The sequence below is a fragment of the Pristis pectinata genome, chromosome 11 (genome assembly GCF_009764475.1).
Source record: "Pristis pectinata isolate sPriPec2 chromosome 11, sPriPec2.1.pri, whole genome shotgun sequence".
Classification (NCBI taxonomy): domain Eukaryota; kingdom Metazoa; phylum Chordata; class Chondrichthyes; order Rhinopristiformes; family Pristidae; genus Pristis; species Pristis pectinata.
In genome coordinates this window covers 17,370,309-17,395,608 of record NC_067415.1, presented here as the reverse complement: position 1 = coordinate 17,395,608, position 25,300 = coordinate 17,370,309, and the positions used below count along the sequence as shown (strand labels likewise).

At 40.3% G+C, this 25,300-nt stretch overlaps 1 protein-coding gene across 1 annotated transcript in view; it reads right to left on the bottom strand.

The window, feature by feature from the left end:
• Positions 1-2,924: 2,924 nt before the first annotated feature.
• The window catches only part of p4ha3 (prolyl 4-hydroxylase, alpha polypeptide III), a 63,015-nt gene continuing 40,639 nt past the window's right edge, over positions 2,925-25,300 (bottom strand). The window contains exons 8-13 of the mRNA XM_052025557.1: positions 23,622-23,686; positions 21,405-21,564; positions 19,549-19,611; positions 16,914-16,982; positions 10,771-10,867; positions 2,925-5,563 (exon numbers count right to left, since the gene is read on the bottom strand). Of these exons, the coding sequence (XP_051881517.1) occupies positions 5,493-5,563; positions 10,771-10,867; positions 16,914-16,982; positions 19,549-19,611; positions 21,405-21,564; positions 23,622-23,686 (525 nt within the window). The 3' untranslated portion in view covers positions 2,925-5,492. The remainder of the gene's footprint in view (positions 5,564-10,770; positions 10,868-16,913; positions 16,983-19,548; positions 19,612-21,404; positions 21,565-23,621; positions 23,687-25,300) is intronic.

The following is a 25,300-nucleotide window of genomic DNA, read 5'->3' as shown; positions in this document are numbered from 1 at the left end:
ATGTTAATCAAAAATGTTAAATTTTCAAGCTCAGTTTAAGAAGGAAAGTTATGGTCAATGTTCAAGTCAAATAAATTAAAAGACAAAGCCTGCAAATAAATTAGTTAATAAATAAAATAATGGCAAAATGTTCTCTCAACTACCCACTAAGATTTAGTATTAATTTTGTGTGAGGTAGTGTTTGAGTTCATTTGTTAAGACTGTACTCAAACCGTTCGTACAATCTCAATCTTCCTGTCAGGTCTTTATCGCACAAGCTTCCTGAAAATTGACTTATCAAGCCCAGGGTAGTACAGCTTATATCAGATACCATGCATTAAGGATGGTAGTAAGACATTCCTGCTCCTGTGCTCAATTATATTTGCTAAGAACGCCAATGTACCATTTGCTGCCTTGCCTGTCTGCAGCAGCTGCATGCTTACTTTCATCAACTGATGCACAAGGACACCCAGATTTCGCTGTACCTCCTCCTTTCCTACTCTATCCCATCTATTTCAGATAATCAGCCTTCCAGTTTTAGCTCCCAAGTGGATAACCTCATTTTACACTGCTATTGCATTTGCCCACTTAACCTTTTCACTCTATATTGTCCAGATCACTCTGAGGTTTCTCTGCATCTTCTTCACAGCTCATACTCCCACCCTCCCCCTTATTGTCTGCAAACTTGGATATATTGTACTTAATTCCCTCAAATAAATCAATATATAACATGAATAACTGTGGTGCAAGTACTGAGCTCTGCTGTTTTCCACTAGTCACTGCCACTCAGAAAAGGACCCATTCTTACCTGTCTGTCAACCAACTCTTTATCTTTGACAGTACTAATCACTTAGACTGGACCTGGTCAAAAGCCTGAAAGTCCAGAAACCCCACATCTACTGGTTTTCACACTCTACTCCCCCCACCCACCTCCATCCACTCTACCAGTTACATTCTGAAAAAAAAATAGTAGATTTATCAAACATGATCTTTTTAAGGCAGTGCTGACTGATTATATTCTCCAAATGTTCTATTACGTCATTTATAATGGATTCCAGCAAAAGAAGCAGCTGCAAAGATCATGGATGCATTGGTTGTAAACTTCCAAAAATCCGTGGCTTCTGGAGAGGTTCAGAATGATTGGGAAAACTACCAAAGTAATGCCCTTATTCAAAAAAGGTAGGAGGAAAATGCAGGCCTTTTAGCCTTGTGATTATAATGTGAAAAATGTTAGAATCAGTTATGAAGGATGTAAAAGCAGAACATTAGAAAATTGACAACTTGATCAAGCAGAATCAGTATGGCTACATGGAGGGGAAACCATGTCTGACGTATTGTGGTTCTTTTGAGGAAGTATCCAGAGGAGAAGCCAGTGGATGTAACATATAAAAGGCATTTGGCAAGGTGTCATTGCAAAAGGCTACTTCATAAGCTAAGAGGTCATGGTTTTGTAAGTAATATATTACCCTGTATAGAGGAAGCAGTGATAAGGGGGTCATTTTTAGCTTGGTAACCTGGTAACCTTTGGGGTACCACAGGGATTATTGCTGGGACCGCATCTATTTAACATATAACTGATTTGGAGGAAGCCAGCAAATGTACTGTAGCCTAATTTGTGGATGATTCATTAGTAGGTGGGAAGGCAAGTTGTGAGGAGAAAACAGAAATATTGATAGGTTAAGTGAGTGGGCAAAAACTGGGGAAATGGAGTATAATGTGGGAAAATGTTAAGTCCTTCACTTCGGAAGGAAGAATGATTGAATGGCTTATTAAATGGTGGAAGACTGCTGAAAGCTGCAGTGCAAGGGGATTTGTGGGTTATACATGAAACAAAGCTGGCAAACAGGTTCAGTGGGTAGTCAGGAAGGCTAATGGAATGCTGAATTTTATTTCAAGGAGGTTGAAAAGTAGGGAATTCTTACAACAGCTGTGCAAGGCACTAGTGAGGCCACATCCTGGGTACCATGTACAGTCTTGGTCCCCTTAGTTGAGGAAAGATATATTGTCATTGGAGGCAGTTCAGAGAAGGTTCATTAGGATTATCCTAGGCATGGGGAAATTGTCTCATGAGGAAACAACAGGTTGGACAATAGTTATTGTTTAGAAGAATAAGAGGCAATCTTATTGAAACATAAGTTTATTAGAGAGCTTGACAGGGTAAATGCCGGGAGCATGTTGCTCCTCGTGGAAGAGTACGTAATCTCAGATTAGGGGTGCGGGCACCTACTTAAGATGAGGAAAAAATTCTTATCTCCAAAGACTGAGAGAGTCTTTGGAAATTCATTTCCCCAGAAACTTGCAGAAGCTGATTCGTTGAATATGATAAAGGTTGATATAGGTGGGTTTTTAAACAGAATTGAGGGTTATTGGGTGGGGGTGGGAGGAGAGTGGCTGAGGAAAGTTGGATCAGCTATGGTCTTATTGAATGATGGAAGGGGCTTGAGTGGCCAAATAGCCTACTCCTTTTCCTTTTTCTCATGGTCTTAATAGAAGTCCTTTATATTTTTGTAAGTCCTTTGCCAAAATAATACAATGCGTAAACCTGTTCTCCTGCTCAAAAATAATTATTTTCTTGCATATTACATATTATGTTTCAAGCTACCAATATACTGTATATGTATATTGGTTTTCCAAGCCAACAGTGTGACATTTTCATTTAATGAAATAATACTCCTCCTTGGAGGGTTACATTGAAGGGTAGCTCAGAATGGTACTGTCAACACCAAATGCTGTCCATTTTTCCATGTCTGCTAAAACAGTGGTACAGATCCTAATGCAAAGGCTACAAATATAAATATAACTTTAATTCCATCCTTAAGTGCAGGGACTTCCTGCTCATGTGGAAATATTTATTTAATTAATGCGCTATTCACTAAAATTATTGGCAAATATAATTTTAATTCTAATGTCTTTCCTTGCATATGTCACTTGTAATTGGAAAAGAACTACAGATGTTGGGAATCTGAAATAAAAACAAAATGCTGGAAACACTCAGCAGCTCAGGTAGCATCTGGGGAAAGAGTAACAGTTAATGTTTCACACACCCTTGGTCAGTTCTAATGAAAGTGAGGGATTCTGAAACATTTAACTCTGGTTGTGCTGAGTATTTCTAGCATTGTCTGTTATTTCATTCATGACATGGATATATCCTACCCCAGGATCTACCAGAATACTTCTAAAAGGAGCTTATTGATGCACTCAATAGGATCCCACATCTCCATCTGTGACTTTTTAAGTAATTGCTCTAGAATGTTATCCAGATACCTTTTTTTAAAAAAAAAAGCTGTAGTGACCTTACTGGTATTATTCAAAATAGTTCCAAAGCTTCGAAATTATAGTAGGACAATCAGACAGTCTCAGATGTGAACTGTGCTTGCTGTGTCTTGACAAATGGCCTGGCTGCTAATCAGAGAATTACCCCGTGGGAAAGTGGAGAAAGTAAATCAGACTTGGAGCTACACGGCAATCCTCATGAAATTCACCAATTGCCCAATGATGTAAGCAGTCGTTAGCCCACCATTTCTGTGTTACAGCACTGCCCGATTAAAACATTTTCCTTTTGCCAACTATATCTATTTTCCCATCCTCCTCTGTCGTGTTTTCCATTCTGTTATGCCTTTCCCCAAAGGATGAACCCTGTACTGTATTGAAGTGCAAGTGTCCTTTTAAGAACTGAGTGTAACATATGGTAAGAGTTTTGATGCATTGTTGTACTGGAGACTGCTGTCAGTTGGGGGTTTTCTGCCTTCAATGAAGGATGCTTTGTTCATAGTTCTAGCTCCATTATTTGTCTTCATAAGGACTGAAGCCAAAGAGCCAACAGGAACTACAATCTCAGTTAGACATGCTGAAATAACACAAGATGCAAAGCAATTCAATATTTAGGCTGTATGGTTGAGGACCAAGAGAGACTTGGCTGTCCAATGCTTAGACTATGAAATCGTGAATTTGCTGTGCATGATGTTTAGATTATTTGTTATCCCAATTCATTGGGTGTACTAGTATAAATTAGTACTATTTCCAGATCATTCTTCACTTAGCATCTAGTCGCCATGGTGAGTTAAAAGATAAACTTGCATAACAGGTAGTCCCAGTCCTGGGGTTGGCAATTCTCCAGGATGAACATAGAACATTACAGCCGTTTGCACAGTACAGGCCCTTTGGCCCACGGTGTTGTGCTAACATTTTATCCTGTTCTAAGATCTGTCTAACCCTTCCCTCCCACATAGCCCTCCATTTTTGTCATTCATGTGGCTATCTAAGAGTCTCTTAAATGTCCTTAATGTATCTCCCTCCACCACCCCTGCTGGCAGTGTGTTCCATGCACCCACCACTCTGTAAAAAAAACAAAAAGAAACTTGCCTCTGACATTCCCCCTTTACCTTCCCCAAATCACCTTAAAATTATGCCCCCTCGTGTGAGCCATTTTCGCCCTGGGAAAAAGTCTCTGATGGTCCAAGAATTGTGGATTACTTTCCATTACACAATTGCAAGGAATTCAGGAGAAAAAAAAATTGGAGGGGAAATAAGTAATGTTATTTTAATAAATATCTTTAATTGCTTTTGCTTTCCAGTTATAAAATGATTGGACATCAGGAAATAAAAGGTTGGATAATTTTTGACTCTCAGTCAAATAATCAAATGTATTTCCTTTTCCAGTTGCATGGGGAGAGAGGTGGGATTCACCATGAGTATAGCTGTTGGCTGACCATTGGCCGGAAGTAGGGTAGAGCATTTGGAGGAGGTTATGTGATGAATTCTGCAAGAAAATGACCACCTGAGTTGACAACCCAAAATTCAGAATAATTCAGTTGCTGAGGAGATGTGAAAAATACAGTGAGAAAAAAAATTGGTAAGTTCAATATCTTCCTTGCAATACTTTTTCAAGGCAAGGTTGGAGGCAGGAATGGATATACAAGAGTCTAGATGTGCATCACAAAATCAAATCACTCTTAGATTATTGAAAGCATTTAATAATATTAAAAAAAAGCTTTGTTCCACTTCATTTCACATTTAATTCCCTATGGAGGTTATCCTCAGAAATGCATGAGAGCAGTTTGTATCTTTAAGTCTGTTTTAGTGAGTTTCTTTTATAAATTAATCTCCGTTCTTGTTTATTCAAGGAGTTATTTTTTCTTTCTCCTACCCTAGAACTACATGTGCGAATAGTTCATTTTACTTTTCACTTTGCAGTTTTTCCATGTCTGGTACACCTGACTTTAAACTTTCTTCAGTAGGAATTTCCGTCTTGGCTGCAGTCAGAGACAGAATAAATGGATATATATAACAATGAATCCTCATTCTGATGGTGAATGTTTTCCACAGATGAAGAGCTTTATTGCCTGGAGTTAACAACAGTACTGAAGTGGGTTTGGCTGCAAGTCATGTTTCCTCACTCCAGTCCAGGCAACTCTTGAGTTCCCAGTCTTTATTTCAGAAACATATGGTGCCACTCCTCTCCATGTACAGCACAGGTTCTTGCACTCCAAGAGGACCCATGACAGCTGGGTTTCTTACTCATTTGGGTCAATTCCACACCTTCTTTGAAACTCTTGCCCATGTTCTCGGATCCACTTGTTAGCCACTGAAAAGATTTTTTTTTAAATAGAGAAAACAGTTGACAAATAATTTCAGTTATAAAACTGCATTTCTCAGTTCTGGTTAAACAAAGAACATGCATATTCCCATGGGGAAAAGAAACTCAGTAATAATCAGTTTTAACTATTTTAATTGAAGTAGAGTAAAATAAGTGAATATTAAATTAGTGAATATAAAAAAAATTATTCCCAGGACATTACTTACCTTAATTCAAAATTTCCATTCAAATTATCTTGTGATTTTATAGCATTAATTTCCCATTTTGTTGTTGTTTATAATTCCCATTATTTTCAAAGCACAGACAGTAACTTTCTAATCAGCAATGTTATATTTTAGTCTTTCTAAATAGTCAGCTTATTTAATTTCTTAAATTATAGACATAGTAAGGATTGGATGACATGTTGCATTACTCAAACACTCTATTAATGCTACTGCTTTTCAGACCAAATGAATTAGTTGTCAATGTAAATCTGGTAGCAAGAAAACCTTTAGACAGTCAACCAGTGCATGGACTTTATAAGAATTTAAGACCTACTTCTAACAATTTTGAAACATTCAGGATGATGTTAATGAGCTCCAGTCTAAATTTTTAAAATTCCGATCCCAGTATCTAGTTCTCGACTGGCTAAAACAAATAACAGTAAGTCACAAATACCTTCTAACTGCTTCCACCTGTCTGCCTGTCACTATACTGTTGTAAAATAATTTCCTGTAAGACAACGTCTTAAGGCTACCTTGACACTAGCTAGAAACCTACAGAAAAATAAACATGAAGCACAAGTATAAGCACCTCCTGGTGAGCACCAAATTCCTCTGTGCATTAAACCTTCCGATCAGAGAAGAATTTTCAAGGTGGGACTCGAACAGACACATTTACAGATGTAAAACCAGAAACTTGGGCATTTTGATGCAAGTTTACTCAGAATCACAGAACATTTTCCTAGGATTAAAAACTATATTTTGCAAGGTAACATAAATTACATGGTACATTTTTAAATCAGATTCTAGTGTGCACATTAAGTTTCAAAAGCAGCAGTACAAATGGATAAGGCCAAGAAGCAGCACGTAGAATTCTGCGCTTTATAAATAGAGACATGGAGGTTAGGGTTGTAGAGTTATACAGCACAGAAGCAGGCTCTTCAGCCCAACTCCTCTGTGCTGACTGTAATGCCTATCTACGCAATCCCATTTGTCTGCATTAGGCCCATATCCCTCTACACCTTTCCTATCAAAATGCCTTTCAAATGTTGTAATTGTATCTGCCTCTACCAATTCCTCTGGCAATTTCTTCCATATAACAACCACTCTCTGTGGAAAAACATACCCCTCAGATCCCCTTAAAATTTCTCCCCTCTCACCTTAAACCTGTGCCCTCTAGTTTTAGACTCCCCCACCCTAAAAGACTATCTTTCCTATCTATGCTCCCCATAATTTTATAAAACTCAAAGATCACCCCTCACCCTGTGACATTCCAGTAAGAGTAAACGCAGCCATCCAATCTCTGCTTATAAGTAAAGCCCTCCATTCCAGGTAACATCCTGGTGAATCTCTTCTGCACCCTTTCTAATGCTACCACATTCTTCCTGCAGTGTGAATTCCAGAGCTGTACACCATACTTAAGACCCTTCAACAAATGATTTGTACAGCTGCAACATAACATACTTCCTGGTTTCTCACCTGAAACTTCCCCCTCCATCTGTAAATGTAACCCAACTTAGTAAATATTCAGGCCCATGATTCTGGTTAGATGCAATCCCCTTTAAAGTTCTCCTCCAGTTCTCTAACCCTTTGAAAACGTTTCATTCTCAATTTGACCACAGGTGGATTCCTCTAATTTCTTCACCTAGTGGCATCTCTCTGCTCTGAAATTCACTCCCTAAACCTCTCCTAGTCACTACTGTCCTTTCATTTTTTCTTAAGAAAGGAAGGGACTTTGGTGTACTCGTGTTGCAAGAACAGTTATTGCAGAGGGCTTGAATTCAAGACAGACTCCCAGCTCCTGTCACACCACTGATTGTACACGTTAGCAACTTCAAACTGGAAAGGGTGCAGAAAAGATTCACGAGGATGTTGTCAGGAATGGAAGACCTGAGTTATTAGGGTAGACTGGATAGGCTGGGACTTCATTCCCTGGATCGTAGGAGGCTGAGGGATGAACTTCTAGAGGTATGTAAAATCATGAGGGGCATAGATAAGGTGGATGGTCATAGTCTTTTTCTGAGGGTAAGGGAGTCTAAAACTAGAGGATATTGATTTAAGGTGAGGGGGGAACATGAGGGAAAAATTGTTCACACAGAGTATGGTGGGTATATGGAACATGCTGCCAGTGGAAGTGGGAGAGGTGGGTACAATTGCGATGTTTAAAAAAAAATTTGGACAGGAACATGGATAGGAAAGGTTTGGGGGGGGGGGGGGGATATGGACCAAACACAGGCAAATGGGACTAGCTCTGATAGACATCTTGGTCAGCATGAATGAGTTGGGCCTGTTTCTGTACTGTATAACTCTATGACTCTTTCAAAAAAAAGTTTAGTTGATAACAATTTAGTTAATTTGATGCAAAGCACAATAGGAATCAGTCAGCAACTAATCTTCAAGTACATGATAATGTCTTTAAGTAGCTCAGGTGATGGAATGGAGAGCTGTGAGTTTCTTCCTGCTGGTCGATGCTTGATCCATTTATGCATGTTTAACACATGGCATTAGCGGCTTTGTTGAGATCCAAATTGGCAGTGCAGCCATTAAATTGCTGTTGCATATTCATTGATGTCATGATTTATGTAAGTTGCATATTCCCAGTGAGTGATAGATGGCATGTTCTGCCTGCCTTCCCAATGAGCTGTACTGCAAACATGTATGCATGTGTTAGACAAAAACCTGAAAGCAAATAGACATCCACAGCACCCAAACTTCAGTTGCATAGCACTTGCTTTTTGTGGCCTGTGTGTTGATAAAATTTCATCCCTTTACTACTTGGTTCCAGAGTGGAGAACCCTGCCCCGGGTCTCATTGATGGATGCTGTAAAAACCAATACTTAAAAACTGCAGTGTACAAGCATTTTACCAGAATCCATAGCACACACTGTGATGCAGTTTGAATATGAACAAACAAGTACAATGTAACTGTTTAAAGCTAGTGAATCTACTGAATGTAATGCAGTGGTATGGCATTGTTTAATAGTAGTCAGCTGTGAGACAAGATCTGTTTAAAGACCAGAGTTTGTTCCTGATGGTGAGAAAAATTTGTGACAATCTGAAGTTTGCCTGTTATATTGTAAGAATTAACAATGAAATGATACTTAAACAAATACATTAAAAGAAAGTGGAAAAACTTGGTTTAAAATGATCTCTCCTCCCAGTTAATCCCTCATTACAGAAACATATGAGACAGTTCTATTTAACAATATACATTGCCATCCAAAGCCCAGAAATATCCATTTGTCAGTTTTTTTTTATTCAAGCTGCCGAGAAATTTCTAAGATCTGTTCTTGTTTTTTTAAACTAGATCCTTTGTTCTACACTCACATAATTGGAAACATTAATCACTGAAAGTCAACTTGATGATTGGTTTTCATTCTCACTGAAGTTAACTTCAGTGTTTAAGCTTAGATTTCACTCTTCCACCCAACATTAACTATTGTACAATCTGTTTGCCAGGCTCCAGGTCTCTGACTGAATGTCATTTGGTGACAACTGCTTAAAGGGTATCCAGATAGTATAGAGATGAATTAATCATGGCTTCTCTGACATATCCTGCATCAAATGTCTCCTGCAAAAATAAACAGGAGTTGCAACCATTGACAGCAAGGAGTACAGAAGAGGTAAAGCAGAAGGACAAGAGAGAGGTAGTCCAAAAAGCAAATGGAACGAGAAGGTTGATTGTCCAAAAAAAAGAGAGAAAAAAAATTTGGAAAGATCACAGAAGATGGGAGGAGAACCCTGGAGTAGAGAGTTTGGTCTGGGGAGGAGGGAATTCAGGGTAGGGTGACTAGTCATCCCTATTTTGTTGTGGGGTAGTCCTGAGCCACAAAGATCCAACACCAGTGCCAGATTGAATGAGCCCAGGGCAGCATGTGGCTCAAAATTTGTGGAGAGCAGCTACTGTAAGCACTGGAGATTTCAGGCTCTTTCACCAAGTATGGTGGAACTGTGATGGTAGTTGCTGGATACAAGATTGTAGTAGCAGGATAATGCAGAGTAGAAAGTAACTGTAAGGAACTACTCACTCCAACTGCATTTTCCATTCCTACCATTTTATACCACATGAACAGACTTTGCAAACTTAATTAGTACTTTCTAGCACTAGATCATAATTGAGCCCCTTGGTTCCTTGAGGTAAGGCCCATCTTCAGGGCCACCCATGCCCTAAAAACATAATCTTGCAGAGGTGGTCACCCTATTAACGATGACTGTCAGCTGGGGAGGCGACTGGGATGGAAAATTAGTAAAATGATGGGATGGAGTTCTCTATTGTGGTCATGATCAGGGCAGGGATACAGGGACATGATTGGGGATGGGGATTGAAGAGGTGATTGAAACAATGGGGGACATGATAAATATGGTGGTGGTGGATAGAAAGGGGGAGATTGAATTGGGAGTGAGGTGTCAGGCCCTTCAAATAATATCAAAGAGGACCTCTGCCCTGGTTAAGACCAGCTTCTGTTCGAAGCCATTTGTCACATGCAGGTCTCATGAGTATGGTATGATTTTGTGGGAAATAAACATTGCACACCCTTTGACATCACTATCCAGCAGCTTCTGTGCACATGGAAAACTCGCATCTTCCAGAATTGGATTGAAGTGTAAAGCACAAAGATTTTGCACTTTGCTATAAAATATCTGGGCCTGTATTACTTTGTAAAATAATTTTAATCATTAGAAAGGTTTATATTACTTGAGATATAATATATGTACATCATGAATTACTGCATGATTTACATGTGGATTAACCTTTTAAAATATATTAGTTATTTTTGACATAGAATTGTTGTCAGGGTTATGAAGCTGTTTGATCAACCATGCCTTTGGGCATTTTTGCCTTTAATGTCTTAATCACCTTACAATTTTAAACAACTGTCTCAACGCTGTGCACCTATTTCCACTGGGTTATGTTGGGCTAATGCAGGCTATGGGCTGTCACTTTAAGGAACACACATTACAAGTTATTCACTAAGACTTTAATCTTCCACATACCCCACTTATCACCAACCAGCACAGGGCAGCCAGCATGTAGTGTGTCTGCATTGCCTTGTCCATTTTTGTGAAGGTTCCACCAAAACAGTGCTGCATTCTGTAAAACAAAAAGAGCAGTTTATAATCAATAATAAATAAACCAACAGAAAAAGCCAAACACATAACTAATATTCACCTAATGTAAATTATGTATAAAAGGCTTCATTTACTTTTTTACAATAAAAGAAAATATTATGATTTTTTTGATGGCACATTGTCACATTTAGCTTCATAACCTGAAGTATTCTACTTTTATTATTATAAATGTTATAGCTAAAAGAACCTGTAAAGAAACAAAAAGTATTAGCTAAGTTTATAATATCAATTTATGATGAAGGGTCATCAACTTAAAACCATTTTCCACAGATTTGCCTGACCTGCTGAGTGTTTCCAGGGATTTCTGTTTTTATTTCAGATTTCCTGCATCGGTAGTTCTTTGATTTTTGACGATAACCTCAGGGTATCAGTTTGGCTCATCGTGATGATCTTAGAAAGCTTGTTGGATGATGGTTCAACTTGGGGCTTACACTCCAAGTCTCCAGTGGATTTCATTATTACTGAAACTGACCAGGGCTCAGCCAGGTGTATAGGGGAGAAGAGGATCCAGTCACTCCACGGCAACTTGTAACCATGGTAACATCAGCACATTCAGAAAGCAGAAGATACTTTACGTATTAAGTACATTCAGGAGTGGACTGTACAACATGACATTAGTGCAAACCTTCAGTGAACATATGCCAAGTGTTCAATTGCTAGTCTTTGAGAAATCCCAGACCTGCTTTTTGTTTGATATTTATTTATTTATCCATTCACAAGGTGTAGGCTTTACTGACTGGCACCCCCATCCCTAATTGGCTCTGAGTCATTTCACAGGGCATTTAAGAGTTAACTACATCGCTGTGGGTCTAGGTTTACATTGAGGCCAGACAGGGTAAGCGTGACAGATTTCCCGTCCTGAAGGACAGTAGTGAACCAGATGGGGTTTAAAAACAACAATCTGCTAGTTTCAAGGTCACTGCTTGAACTTAAATTCTCCAGTTGCCGTGGTGACATTTGAACATAACCATAAGTCAATGGTCCAGGCCTCCATAATACCAGCCCTGTAACAGCCAGTATTGTACCTCAGAGTCATAGAGGCATACAGCACAGAAGCAGGCTCCTTGGCCCATCATGTAAATTCCAACCATCAACTAAGATATAAGATATCTTTATTAGTCACATGTACATCGAAACACACAGTGAAATGCATCTTTGCGTAGAATGTTCTGGGGGCAGCTCTCAAGTGTCGCCACTCTTCCGGCGCCAACACAGCATGCCCACAACTTCCTAACCTATACGTCTTTGGAATGTGGGAGGAAACTGGAGCACCCAGAGGAAACCCACGCAGACACGGGGAGAACGTACAAACTCCTTATAGACAGCAGTGGGAATTGAACCCGGGTCGCTGGCACTATAGGTAGCCGCTACACTACCGTGCCTGCCCATATACCCTTTCATCCTACTCCCATTTACCAGCACTTGGTCCATAGCCTTCTATGCCTTTGCGATTCAAGTGCACAGCCTTTTTAAACGTTGTGGAAGTACCCACCTCCACCACTTTCTCTTACTAATGACCAAATGGTTAATTTGTAGGGTGAAACAGATATGGATGAAAGTTCTTGATTTGAAGCAAACTAAAAACACTGAATCTCAAAAGCTTTGAAATGAAAGTCAAGAGCAATTTGTGATTGTGTGTTCATTTCTATTTAAAAATTGTGTTAGTTTTAAAGAGTTACAAAACTCTTCACTATGATGTAGATAAGATTTTTCCAATTCTTGGGTTTGTTACAAAAAATTATGCATGAAGATCAATACTCTGCATGCCCAGTTTCTGTGGAAATTATTTCAATTAAAGTAGGTATTTCTAAAGGTAGAAAGTTTGAATAGTTATTGTTGACAGAGCTGTTTTACTGTTGAGCAAGTTTTAATTTTGAAATGGTTGTTGCTGTTTTGAAATTCCTTCATTAGCTTGCCTCTCCCTATTTGGTAATCTCCTCCAGCTGCGCTCATTCAATTCTGGCCTCATATTCATCCCTACATTTAATATCCTACATCTCAATCTAGTTTTTTGGCTGCATCTCCTCTGGCTCAATGTCAGTTCTTGCTTGGTAATTCTCCTGCAAAGTCCCTTGAGAGGTTTTTGCTGCAGTAAAGGTGCTACTTAAAGGAAGTTTTTGCTGTTTAATCTGGTAATATAACAAGATCAAGGGCTTCAAGGTATTTTGACAACAAAATGTGTAGTTTTCACTAAGATTTTAGGGTTGTAATCCATTGTTTATCCACAGCATTTTAATCAGATGGTAAACTTAGTAAAGAATGGAACTAATTTAATATTGAGAAGTTCAATTTAATAAATTACTGAAAAATGACAGCAGCTGTCCCTAAGGACTTTACAGCACTCCAGAAACTTTTTTTTCCTACTGTGTTCAATGGAGATGGAAGGTCTAGAGAGCGGGATGCTGATACATTAGGAATATCCCCTCAGCATTTCTGACATGAGCGGTTTGGCATAGAAGCAATTGCATCGGTCCCACAGTGTACTTGGCAGAAGTCTGATGCAGGCACACAATGAGTTCACCTCTCCTGAAACTGAACTCTTGTAGCAAATTAGGTGCAGAAGAGAAGTGTAAAATTAGAATGTAGTTGCCTGAGATCAACCTGATGGTGGTGAGTCACTCCACTGCCTTACAGCCCTTCCTGAAATTATCAGCACTGGTCATCACAGATGATTTGCCTTTTAAAACACAAGAACTGACCTGTGGGGCTGTGAGGATTGCGGGTTGTCAGGGGAAGAGTTGTGGGGGGAGGTGGGGGAGAGAATGACCCCACATTAAAATTGTGTCAAATACACACAAATCCATTCTGTGCACCTTGCCTACTTCATTTCTGCAACACAGCTCTAATGTGCCGCAGTGTTCAGATGCTAAAGGTATCCACTGTCACTCCCTCTTCTCTAGTGTATTGTTTTGTGGAAACACCACACATTCTATCAGTGGGACGCCTATAATCTCTTCAATCCATCTGCTTTTTCCCACGTTCTTATTAATTACTGATGCCCTAGTAAGTGATAAAGTAATTATATTTAGCTTGACTTCATAACATCACAAAAATCTTCTTTATTAGACTTCCATACCTCAAAATCTTAATATTACACAGCCCAACACATAATTTCCATCTTACTGCAAACATAGCAAAAAAGAAATATGCTACCATAACACTTAAGGAGCTCTTCTAGGACAAAGCAACCCACTTAATTGATATGCCACCCTCGCCCTCATCATTCATTCCCTCCACCACGCTAAAATCAGATTATCCTGAATGAAAATAACAACCAGTAATCTATTTTAGGATTAGCCTTGGTATTGATATTCAGGGCCTGGAATAGGATTTGAACCTGTAACTTACCGATACTAAGGTAATAGTAGCATGCAAAACACCATCAGTGTTTTTATTTTTATGAATATTTTCTCCCAGACTCACAGCCTTTCTGCTGAACTACGGTATCACAGGTAGGTACGTGGAGACTAAGAAGGTGCATTGCTACCATGGCTTTGGCACGGTAGCGTAGCGGTTAGCGCGACGCTATTACAGCGCCAGCAATCGGGGTTCGATACCCGTCGCTGTCTGTAAGGAGTTTGTACGTTCTCCCATGTCTGCGTGGGTTTCCTCCGGGAGCTCCGGTTTCCTCCCACATTGCAAAGATGTACGGGTAGGTTAATTTGGGTTTAAAATGGGCGGCGCGGACTCATTGGGCCGGAAGGGCCTGTTACCACGCTGTAAATAAAAGTTAAAAAAGAGAGAATTTTGTGTTTGAATATAAGAGGCCGACTTCTGTATTAAACAGTGCTGGCATTTGAGGAACTAAAATGTATCTACATTTTCAAAATATTTGAAAAATTGTAATGTTTAAAGTTTTAGGCCAATGGAAGTATCGAGATAAGTTCACTATGTCTGGTATGCTAACCACTGAGGCTAGCAGAACTATAAGTTACTGTCCAACCCTAAGTGCTCCCTGATTTGAGGCGTGCTAAGCCAGTTCAGAGTCAACCACACTGGTCATCCTGGAATCTTATAAAGGACATTATTGAGTCTGTAGTCACATACAAGCCAAACCTAGTTAGAATGGCAGCTTTCCCTCTCTAAAGGACAATAGTAAACCAGGAGGGTTTTCACAGCACTCTGGAAGTTTTAAGGTCACTATTACTGATGCTGACTTTTTAGAACATAGAACATTACAGCACAGTGCAGGCTCTTCGGCCCACAATGTTGTGCCGACATTTTATCTTGCTCTAAGATCTGTCACTCCCTTCCCTCCCACATAGCCCTCCATTTTTACTATCATTCATGTGGCTATCCAAGAGTTTCTTAAATGTCCCTAATGTATCTACCTACACCACCTCTGTCAGCAGTGCATTCCATGTACCCACCACCCTCTGTATAAAAAAACTTACCTCTGACATCCCCCTATACTTTCCTCCAATCACCTTAAAATTGTGCCCCCTTGTGTTAGCCATTTTCACCCTGGGAAAAAGTCTCTGACTGTCCACTTGATTTATGCTTTTTATCATCTTGTACACATCTATCAAATCACCTCTTGTCATTCTTCTCTCCAAAGAGAAAAGCCCTAGCTCACTCAACCTATCCTCATAAGACATGCTCTCCAATCCAGGCAGCATCCTGGTAAATCTCCTCTGCACCCTCTCTAAAGCTTCCACATCCTTCCTATAATGAGGCAACCAGAACTGAACACAATACTCCAAATGTGGTCTAACCAGAGCTTTATAGAGCTGCAACACTACCTCACGCACTCTTGAACTCAGTACCCCAACTAATGAAGGCCAACACACCATACGCCTTCTTAACAACCCTATCAACCTGCGCAGCAACCTTGAGGGATCTATGGACGTGGACCTTGAGACCCCTTTGTTCCTCCACACTGCTAAGAGTCCTGCCATTAACTTTGTATTCTGCCTTCAAATTCAATCTTCTAAAGTGTTTCATTTCACACTTTTCTGGGTTGAAATCCATCTGCCATTTCTCAGCCCAGCTCTGCATCCTATCAATGTCCTGTTGTAATCTACAGCAACCTTCTACACTATCCACAACACCACCAATCTTCATGTCATCAGCAAACTTGCTAACCCACCCTTCCACATCCTCATCCAAGTCATTTATAAAAATCACAAAGAGCAGGGGTCCCAGAACAGATCCCTGCGGAATACCACTGGTCATCGACCTCCAGGCAGAATACGCTCCATCTACCACCACCCTCTGTCTTCTATGGGTGAGCCAATTCTGAATCCACACAGCCAAGTTTCCCTGGATCCCATGCCTCTTGACTTTCTGAATGAGCCTTCCATGAGGAACCTTACAAATGCCTTACTAAAATCCATGTGCACCACATCCACTGCTCTACCTTCATCAATGTGCTTTGTCGCATCCTCAAAGAATTCAATCAGGCTCCTGAGGCACAACCTGCCCCTCAGAAAGCCATGCTGAATGTCCCTAATCAGCCTATGCTTCTCCAAATGCCCATAAATCCTGTCTCTAAGAATCTTCTCCAGTATTTTTCCCACCACTGAAGTAAGACTCACTGGCCTGTAATTCCCAGGGTTGGCCCTACTCCCTTTTTATTCCAGATTTTATTTATGTACCTTAAATTTAAATTCCCAGCTGCTGTGGTGGGATAATTCCAGATTAGAGTCCATTGCCTTAGCTTTTATATCACTGTACCTGAATGGTTTGCCAATACCTACCTCTCCAGTATGGAACTGGCCTGCATGCCCATAACTCATGTGTGACCTGCCCAGCGATTGGGGGCAGTTACTTGACTTTGGAAGGTGTTAAATCTCTCCCCAGTGAACATAGCCTTGCATCAATTGGTGGATCTTAATGAAAGAATATTGTCTCTTATTCTGTTATTCAGTCCCTAACTCAGGAACTTCAGAGTGAATAGTATAGTCTCAACTGTTATCCTGGGTGAACAGAGCTGGTTTGAATAGTTCAGCCATTCACCAAACAAATAACAATCAAGACAAAATCAGAACAAGATGCATTCTACTCACCTTGACAACGGGAACACTGAAGTTAGCATAAATGAAAGCAGTTGACCCTCCAGCTTCTACTCCACTCAACTGGAAAAGAACACAAGATTGGACTTAACAGGGCTCCTGCACCGTGAACATTAAACCATTATCGTGGCTGTGAAGATGCAAAATAACCTGCCATAGTGGGCTGCTATTGCATGTTTGTTATTTTTATATCAGGATGACAATTTTTGCTGTCAGAGCAAAGTGACTCTGACTGATACCACAGGATTAGTGGTTTATAGCGGCAATGACTTGTTAAAATAATAGTGCCTCCTCCTGCATTAATTCTGCATCCAGACAGACTTTAGACATAAATGCAAAAGTGATGGATATTACTTCAACTTCTGCAGTAGTATTCCATGTAAAATATGAGAGAATGGCTAACTGTTTTTCTGTATGCTCTGAACAACTTTACAACCAATGGAATATTTCTGAATATTTTTTGTGTTGGTAGTACACTTCTGAAATTTGAGGAACTAAAATGTACATTTTCCAAATATTTTAAAAACTGTAATGTTTAAGTTTTGGGTCAATGGGAGCATGGAGGTAGGTTCACTATTATCCATGCAGCTGATAAACATTTAGATGGGGGATACTGGCTGAATGTAATTACTAGTTTGGGCCTTGATCATTGAATCAGGTTTGAAATGGAGAGTTGAGTTCTCCTTCTGCATTAGTTTTGATAGCTTAGAAATGACACATGAATGATAGAAAAATAGGGGGCTATGTGGGAGGGAAGGGTTAGATAGATCTTAGAGCAGGATAATATGTTGGCACAACATTGCGGGCCGAAGGGCCTGTACTGTGCTGTAGTGTTTATTCTATTCTAAATGATTTGAGAAAGGAATAATGTCTAAATTTGCAACAGGATGAGAAGTTGGATGAGTAACAGGTGACCTAATGTGAAGGTTTGAAAGGAAGGCTAAAGGGATAATAGACTTTCTGCCCAAAAGCATCAAACCACTTCTGAGGTTAAATCCCACATTAAAACAGTCTATGCAATGACCACGCCAGTTATGTGGAATTTTGTCAGGCTCCAAATTTATATGACATTTAAGAAGTGTCTAGACAAGTACTGGAATCGGAAATTTGAGGAACTAAAATGTACATTTTCCAAATATTTAAAAAACTGTAATGTTTAAGTTTTGGGTCAATGGGAGCATGGAGGTAGGTTCACTATTATCCATGCAGCTGATAAACATTTGAAATTGGACCTAATGTGGGTAAATAGGATCGGTGTAGGTAGGTACAATGGGCAGCATGGACATAGGGGTTTGAGGGGTCTGTTTCTATGCTGTGCAACTCTGTGATGACTACGCATGAGGTGCAAGATAGCGCTTCTTAAACTCTTGATACCCCCGGAGACCCATCTCCTCCCTGCCAATGTCCCCAGCTCCTCTCCCCAACTAATCATCTCTCCAGGAATCTTTTTCTTTCTCCCACCCCTCCCCTAATCTCTCCACCCTGCAACAACCCCCTCCCCACCCAACTTCTGTCTTGCACTCATATCCTTAATCTCCCGATCTTGCCTCCCTATCATTTCCTGTCCCCTACCTTCATCATATTGTTGGATTAGGGTCTAGATTGTTGTCTTTATTGTGTTTTTCCTTGTAGTTTTAGCTTTCTTTATGCTTGCTTATATGTTTGTATTATCACCTGTTTGTCTGTAAATTTTTAAGTAACTTGTATTATACTTGGTTCTGTACTTCTGTGGTTTCTTTGTCTGCAAAGCTGAAGTGTGACTCAGACAGTACCTGTTCACAGGTTTCCTTATCTAACCAGTTCAGACAGGTTCGCAGTAAAATAGGGAGAGCATGTGGTCAAGTTCTTTGTTCTTTTTAATTGCCTTACTTGCTGGTGCATGCTGACCCTGTCTGATCTGAGCTATGATGAACATCTAATAAAATGGCTGTAACAAGAAGCTTTGCGCCTCATTCTGGACTTCTGAAGAACCTTCCGGACAACATCATCTCCAGACCTAACAACATATTCACATGGTTGCTCAACACATTTCCTCCACAGTGATGGGTAACTGCACAGGACAGGAATTTGAAAACATGGCATGTTCTACTGGCACGAACTATGGGCCTTGTGTGTGCTAGAAAATTGTGTTACGTAACAAACAGTATGGACCATTGCTAAACATTGCCTTAATATGGAATTTTATCTGCAAAAGGATTTCTGGGCCATAACATTTTGGAGAGGAAGTTATTTAGTGATCCTATTCAACATTGCATGTTGCATTTCTAAAACCACAAGAATACAAAAAAGTAAAAGCAGGAGTAAGCCACCCGGGCCCTCAAGCCTGCCCTGCCAACTGATCTACACAGGCCTCAACTCCTCCTCTGTACCAGATCTCCATTGCCCTCAATGCCTTGATTTTTCAAAAATGTATCTATCTCCACCTTCAATACTTCTAATGACCCAGCCTCCACAACTCTCTGGGGTACAGAATCCCGGAGATTCACTTCCCTTGGTACTGCAACCAGAGAGTAACTGGGGGAAAGAATAGAAATGTGCATATTTCCTCAAAAGGAAATTGACTACACAGATTGTGTTTTGTTGGTGGATGGCATTTTTAGTCAACAGAAAATAAAAGATCGAGACTTACATATATCATGAATGTTGCCACCCTGTTTCCAGATTTCAACTTGTACAGTGAACTGTTCGGTGACTAATGCAAAACAAAAAGGAAAAAAAAAAACTTCAGAGTTATGATCAAATACATCACTTTTGTGTGTCCTGAAATGTGAGAACAAAAGCCTTGCTCTGTTTGTATCTTTTAATATGTTTTCCTGAATGGTATAAGCTATTGTCCATTTATAAAAGAAATAGATTTCCTTCCATTAGTCTGGAAATCATTTAAACTGGTTTAACGTTCACAGTAATACATGGAAGAACAATAGGAGCAAGGATAGGCATTGCTATTTGATTATATTTTCAACTTACACCTTCTCGTGCTATCCATATATCCCTTAGATCTTCCATGCAGGATCTCTTTGGATTAGAATTGAAACCTCTGGTAACTTATCAAAGTTACCGGACTCCAGTGACTTGGAACGAATGTTGAGACCACATACTGAGAGCTCCCAGTCAGAGTACATGTGTGCAGCCAACTTTGGGCCAGGCGTGCACCACCCAGAGCCAGGAGCTAAAGTTCCCAGGTATGAATATTCGCAACATCTACAGCTCACTATGGTAGAGAATTCTAAACAATCATAAAAATATGCTTGAAGAAGTATCTTCTCACTTTAGTCCCAAATATCTTTCTGAGATTAGAAGCATTACTTTTTGATGCTGCAGCCAGGGAAACCTCCACCCAGCATCCTTTGCTTCTTACCTACAAGCTGTCCTGTGGCATCATCATCCACCAAGTTTCCAGGTACATACTGATGACAGCAAGTCCTGCCTCATCTCCACTCCTCTGTTGCTCCACTGCTTCTAAACCCTCAGATTGCTTGTCTGACATCCCCTACTGGCTGAGAAGAAACGTCCTCCCATTAAATATTAGTAAGACACAACTGTTCTCTGCTCTGTCCCCTAACCATAGGCTCTCCGTATAAAACTGGACTGTTTTCAACCTTGGTGTCATACTTGACCCTGCCTTGTGCTTCTGAACGTATATCTCCACCTTCACTGTGACCACCTATTTGTATCTCTGTAACACCACCCAAACCTGCCCCTGCTGCTAAATATCCTTCTAGTTTAGTTCCTTCTGGATCCAACACACTCTTAAAATAAGATATCTTTATTAGTCACATGTATATTGAAACACACAGTGAAATGCATCTTTTGCACAGAATGTTCTGGGGGCAGCCTGCAAGTGCTGCCACTCTTCCGGCACCAACACAGTGTCGGATCCGGTTATTTTTGAATCCACAGGTTCTTTCAGGAGTCCAAGAATGAATTTAAAACAACTTGGTGCTTCACAAAGTTTTATTAGAAAAGTTCAAAACAAAGAAACAGTCACAGAGCACATGGGACTAGCTTTACTGCTAGGAAATGAGCGGAGACAAAGGAACTAAAATGAGCTCGGGAGAGACGGAAGAGAACAAGAGAGAGATTAACAAAAAACGACACCTTTTATACCTGAGATAAGAGGTACTCCTTAGCTAACAATAGTCCAATCAGAAACCCTATTAGATACCTGTGGTGAAACCAACCAATGAGAAAACACGTATTCACCAGATGGATGAACCAGTAAGCTAAAAAGTGGGTATACCTTGTGCAGCCACTTGAGGTGTATTAAACGCTATACATGTTAAAAAACTACTTAAAACAGTCGAATCCAACAACAGCATGCCCACAACTTCTTAACCCGTTGTCTTTGGTATGTGGGAGGAAACCCATACGGATACGGGGAGAATGTACAGACAGCGGCCGGAATTGAACCCGGGTCGCTGATGGTGTAATAGCGTTACGCTAACCGCTACACAGCATCCCTCATTTTACCCTCTGTGAACTCACCGTTGCGTAGTCAAAGTGTGGCTCATAGTGACCTCCGATTCCATAGTTCGCTACCTGGAGATACTCTGCATAAGGCTGTTGCACTTTTAAGCCTGTGAGGTGTGCAATCCGTAGATCCAGCTTGCTGATCACTGGGTCCACGGTTTCTTTGAGCCAGGTACTGGGAAATAATATACAAAAATTAAATGGTTTTATTACGAAGTAAATAATTGGGTATCCCATTACATTGCAAGCACTTTAGTAATTAAGGAGGCAGTGTTGAAGGTATGAAAATCCCCAGGAGGACCATACATATCATCTGCTAGGTTTATTCCAAACACATAAACACTGAACAAATTCTGAAGGAAAAAGAGATTGTCATTTTTCAGTAATTAAACCAAAGATGAAGTATGCAGAGCTTGGCTGAGAAGTGGCAGATGGAGTTAAACCTGGATAAATGTGAAGTGATACACTTCGGGAGATCAAATTTAAAGGCAGAATACAAGGTGAATGGCAGGACTCTTAGAGGAACAGAGGGATCTCGGGGTCCACGTCCATTGATCCTTCAAGGCTGCCGCGCAGGTCGATAGGGTTGTTAAGAAAGCATATGGAGTGTTGGCCTCCATTAGTCGGGGTATTGAGTTCAAGAGCTGCGAGGTGATGTTGCAGATCTATAGAACTCTGGTCAGACCACACTTGGAGTATTGTGTTCAGTTCTGGTTGCCTCATTATAGGAAGGATGTGGAAGCTTTAGAGATGGTGCAGAGGAGATTTACTAGAATGTTGCCTGGATTGGAGAGCATGTCTTATGAGGATAGGTTGTGCGAGCTAGGGCTTTTCTCTTTGGAGAGGAGGATGAGAGGTGACTTGATAGAGGTATACAAGATGATAAGAGGCATAGATCAAGTGGACAGTCAGAGACTTTTTCCCAGGGTGACAATGGCTAACACGAGGGGACATAATTTTAAGGTGATTGGAGGAAGGTATAAGGGGGATGTCAGGGGTAAGTTTTTTTACACAGAGAGTGGTGGGTGTGTGGAACGCACTGCCGGCAGAGGTTGTGGGGGCAGATACATTAGGGACATTTAAGAGACTCTTAGATAGATACATGAATGATAGAAAAACAGGGGGCTATGTGGGAGAGAAGGGTTAGATAGATCTTAGAGAAGGATAAAATGTCGGCACAACATTGTGGGCCAAGGGGCCTGTACTGTGCTATAGTGTTCTATGTTCTATGTATTTCCTGCTTAAAGAAGGGACTTGTATTTCTACAACATGTTTTTAAAGCAATTCACAACTAATTAATTAATTTTAATTATGCTTCTGCAGATGGTGCAGGCTTCAATTCTAGCATGCTCTGCATCCTCCCTGTTACATTTACAAAGATTTCTAGTACGTCGGTCACAGACTTTGAATAGTGCTCTGAATCTCCTTTGTTTTCTATCTCCCCTCCTTCATTGGCCTCCTTTACTCCTGCCTTTGCCTGGCAACCACCTTAAGGTGCTTTGGATTGTCACTGGACTGGATATTTTGTTTCTGCTCAAGCCAGCCTCTGACTTTCCTGTCCATGACCCTATCCACTTTTAACCATAGCTTTTTAAACGTGTCCTGCAATTTTCAGCATAGACTCTGTGGCGTCTCTATCCCTTTACATACACCCTTTAAAACTGTACTATGCTGTTTATATTGACTTTCCTCATTCTTTCTACCAAAATATACCCCATCACATCTCCCTCCTTAAATTGCATCTGCTGTGCCTCTGCACATTTCACTGGTCTTTCCAAGTCTTCCTGCACTCTTACTGTTCAACCTCTTGGAATATTCTGCTTTAAATTTTACAGAGAGTGCAAAAGAATCACAAACATTGGAAGTCTGCCAACAATAATCTGCCTGAACAAGACACGAAAGAAAATTAATTAAAAGAGCAATGTAGCAACATTTCCAAGTTAACATGTGCCATAGAGACTAGGTGGAAATAAGCCACTTTGGCTTCTGTTACATGGTGCTAAATGAAGGTGGAGGAAGGTAGGAGAGATTTAAAGGAAGCATTTAAGGTACCCTATATTAAACAAGTAAACACAATGTATTTTTTAGTCAAAGGCCATCATAAAGTTAAATGTAAACAAAGACAACTAAAGTTAGAGAAAGACAGACTAACATATTGATAAGTGAGGATTAGAATTGTGTTATTACAGCTGGGAAGCTACAGAATTCTGCTGGCAGACATTATATTATTACCTCTTACTGATCCGATATTCCACGGCGGTCTGTTTCTCTCCCGAGGCCACCACTGACCTCCGTAACTGTTGAACCGAGAAAGCAGCATCAGTGCGTCTATGTTGTTTCAACCAGCAAGCAATGTGAACATTTCTATGCAAAATTACCTTAAACATTGCACAGTTATAGCCTTACTGAACCCATCACAGAAAATGTATTTGTTTATTAACTCTGATTTAAAGTTCCTCATTTGTCTATTGTTTCACTTTTGAAGAAGAGAACTTTTCTGTTCAGTCACTGTTAGAACACAGAACAGTACAGCACAGAAACAGGCCCTTTGGCCCACGATGTCTGTGCCAACCATGATGCCATGATAATATGTGCATCATGAATTCTAAAACGGTTTGTCAACAGTGCATTTAAGGAATGCCTTGACTACATTAAATATTTCTATAGTTCATGGAGGAGAATTGGACACTGAGCATCACTGGAAGGAACTGTATTACATTTTCTAAACCAAGTACAGTAGTCCAAATGACAAAAAGCTGGGTGTGATGCACTTTTCTATGACATGTGCACAGTAAAAGACAGCAAGCAGATGTGTCAGAGTGGCCTTGGCTGATTCATCCAGATGACTGCCCTTGGTCTCATTTCTTTGGCATCACCTGAAGGCAAGTAGACTGAAAGAATGAGTGCATCCCATAGGGAATGTGAAGAACTAATTCAAGTCAAGTCAAGTTTATTGTCATGTGCACAAGTACGGTGAGGTACAGGTATAATGAAAAACTTGCTTGCAGCAGCATCACAGGGACGTAGGTTCAGACAACACACCAAATATCAATTGTACATAAATTATACAAGACAGCAAAGAGAGAGAGAAAAAAATCATTTCATGAGGTGTCTATTTTACAGAGATTTGGTATGGTAATGTTAATCATTAAGATAACTCTTTTTAATGGAGATCCTGTTATGATTGCTTGTCTAAAATCATAGGTACTGTATATGAATCATGCAGTTTGGAAACAGGTGCTTTGGCCCACCAAGTCCATGCTGATCATCAAACTCCCATTCACACCAATCCTACATTAATCTTATTGTATTATTCCCACATTCTCATCAGCTCCCCCAGATTCTACCACTCAGCTACCCATGCAATTTGCATTGGCCAACTAACCTACCAACCAGCACGTCTTTGGCATGTGGGAGGAATCCGGAGCACCTGGAAGAAACCCACATGGTCACAGGGAAACATGCAAACTCCACACGGAGAAGAACCAAGAGGTTGGGATTGAACCTGGATCCTTGGAGCTGGGTGATAGCAGCTCAGCCAACTGTGCCACTGTGCCGGCCACAGTGATGACGTATCCCAATCACATTGGTCTGAAGAACCTTTGATCATTCTGGTGGACTTTCATTACTTCTGTTGCCCAGAAGGTATTGTTTACTTATCCTTTCTGCTCATTCGCTAACCTACCTACATTATCCTGTTTTATTTTACAATCCTCCTTACTGTTTTCAGCTGCCTCCAGACAATGTCTGTGGTAAATAAATGTAATTTGCCTGAGCTCCACTCCACACTCGCTGACTGTACTCCAAGTGAACCCCATCACACACAGACAGTAGGCAAGAGTGATAAACTCAGTAAAACCAAGGATAGAATGCAAAACATTACTGTTACTCATTACCATTTCAGACTGTGC